Source organism: Penaeus monodon, chromosome 23 (assembly GCF_015228065.2).
Source record: "Penaeus monodon isolate SGIC_2016 chromosome 23, NSTDA_Pmon_1, whole genome shotgun sequence".
In the NCBI taxonomy this organism is placed as follows: Eukaryota; Metazoa; Arthropoda; class Malacostraca; order Decapoda; family Penaeidae; genus Penaeus; species Penaeus monodon.
In genome coordinates this window covers 4,145,095-4,147,094 of record NC_051408.1, presented here as the reverse complement: position 1 = coordinate 4,147,094, position 2,000 = coordinate 4,145,095, and the positions used below count along the sequence as shown (strand labels likewise).

At 42.6% G+C, this 2,000-nt stretch overlaps 1 protein-coding gene across 1 annotated transcript; it reads left to right on the top strand.

Moving 5' to 3' along the window:
* Positions 1-152: 152 nt before the first annotated feature.
* LOC119587729 lies at positions 153-1,776 on the top strand. The gene is made up of 3 exons (XM_037936415.1): positions 153-281; positions 668-983; positions 1,455-1,776. The coding sequence occupies exons 2-3, from the start codon at positions 676-678 to the stop codon at positions 1,516-1,518; spliced, it is 372 nt and encodes a 123-aa protein (XP_037792343.1). The 5' UTR covers positions 153-281; positions 668-675; the 3' UTR covers positions 1,519-1,776.
* Positions 1,777-2,000: the final 224 nt, after the last annotated feature.

Here is a 2,000-nt window from a genome sequence, read left to right as displayed (position 1 = left end):
CAAACCAAAGAACAGAGAAAATAACAAACAGACAAACAAACAAGACAAGAAAGATCCGAAGCGGACAACGCAAGAAGGAGAGAAAGAGAGAACGAGAGAAAAACGAAAAACAACTGGAAGCAAAGTCCAAAATCCCGCTCGAGTCACTGGGAGGAAACTGTCCTTTTTGGGGCGATTATCCAGGCCGAGCCACCTATAAATACCGGGCCGGGGCGGGGAAGCAGGCAGATTAGCTTCTCCTTCCCTTGAGTAAGCAGCTCTCGTGTGCCTCTAACCAAAAGGTGAGTTTTGAGGGTGATCCGTTAGTTTCGCGAACTTGAAGATTTAATTTTTTTTCTTTTGTTGGTGTGTGACATTCATTTTTGTAAAATTTGGTATTGGGTGGGCGGTCGATGTTGGGATTTTTTTTTTTTTATATCAGTTGTTGAATGTTTTAAATGCATTTTGGGGGGGGGGTATCTCATATCGTAGTTATGTAATTTCATACACTTTTATAACTTTTATCAGTGTGTCACCTTAACGCCCATCTGTTACTAAACCCGACCAAGGTGTTTTTAAAAGTATCAGATCACTACTTACTGTCCTCCAAAACCTCCTTGAACGTTAGATCCCCCAACCACCCCCCACCTCCTTAGCACATTTCTTCTAACCTTCCCCCTTTTCGCAGCCGCCAAGATGATGAAGCTCGCAGTCGCCCTCCTCGCCCTCGCCGCCGTCGCCTCCGCCTCCGACCTGAAGGAGACCCCCCGGTTCGGCTACCTCTCCCTCGACCCTGACTCCGGCGCGTCCCTGGCCTTCAACAGCACCACCCTCAACAACGGCATCTTCTTCAGCGTGTTGCTCTTCGTCGCCGCCCTGGCCATCAAGCTGTTCATCGGCTACGACTTCCTGACCCTGTTCGAGAAGCCCAGTAGCTACGAGACTCAGGGCTACAGCTACGACCCCACTCAGGCCTACTCCAACCCCTCCGTCTTCGCCAAGAAGTGAGTCGGAGGAGCTCGTGTTTCTTTTGCGTCTGGTTCTCGTTTCGGGATTCCAGTCCGTATTCTGTTGTTGTTCTTCTTATTTCGGGATTCCAGTCTGTTCTTCTTATTTCGGGATTCCAGTCTGTTCTTCTTATTTCGGGATTCCAGTCTGTTCTTCTTATTTCGGGATTCGAGTCCGTTTTCTGTTGTTCTCTTTTGAAACGATTCCGTTTTCTGTTGCTCTTATTTTTTATCCGATCTCGTTTTCTCTTTTTGGATCGGAATGAAGAACATTACCATTAACTATCTCCTGACAACTACAATTAAGCATTCCTCTTTAATCTTATTCGAGCTGAGAAAGCCCTCTGCAATAGTGTTTATTTTTTATCGAGTTCATATATCAGTTTGGAGGAAATGATAGCTATTCCTTCCTTGTAGAATAAGGACAGGGAAACGAACATATTAAATAAACTCTCCTTTTCCTTACAGGTCCTTGGACATGCTCTCCCCTGTCTTGGATGCCCTCTCCAACGCATACCAAAAGTACCAGTAATGGATGGTAGCCTTCTGTCCGCTCGGTGCCTATACCAAGTTACCAAGAAGTTGCTCGAAAAATACCTTTAAGCTCGTGGGAAGATCCTAGGATGCTAAAAGGAGACATGGCCGTTTCTGAATGGATTTTTTTTTAGTAATTTAAAACTATTTATTGTATTGTTATGAGCATTGTCCAAAAGGACATTTGCGATGTTAGAAATTACTATTTGTTATAGCACTAGTCTCTGTTGACATAAAGTATCAAAGTTATCCTCAATTTTCTATTTTATTATTCATTTATCTACTCCCAGCATAAAAAATAACTATAATATGCTATGAGAAACAGCAAAATGTTCATTCGTACATACACATTAATGCATGTTTATTGATTAACACATACGCAAGAATGTTTCCTAAATGTGCGTCATGATTTTCAGACATTTGAAAGTTGAAAAATATCTTTAAAATATCGATGCCATTAGTTTTAGGAAACAAATGAAA

What these genes read in the sequence shown, in the direction of transcription:
- LOC119587729 (XM_037936415.1), top strand. Translation starts at nt 676, where the DNA reads ATGATGAAGCTCGCAGTCGCCCTCCTCGCCCTCGCCGCCGTCGCCTCC. An exon ending in CCCTCCGTCTTCGCCAAGAA is followed by an intron (nt 984 to 1,454) that starts GTGAGTCGGAGG and finishes TTTTCCTTACAG; the next exon opens with GTCCTTGGACATGCTCTCCC.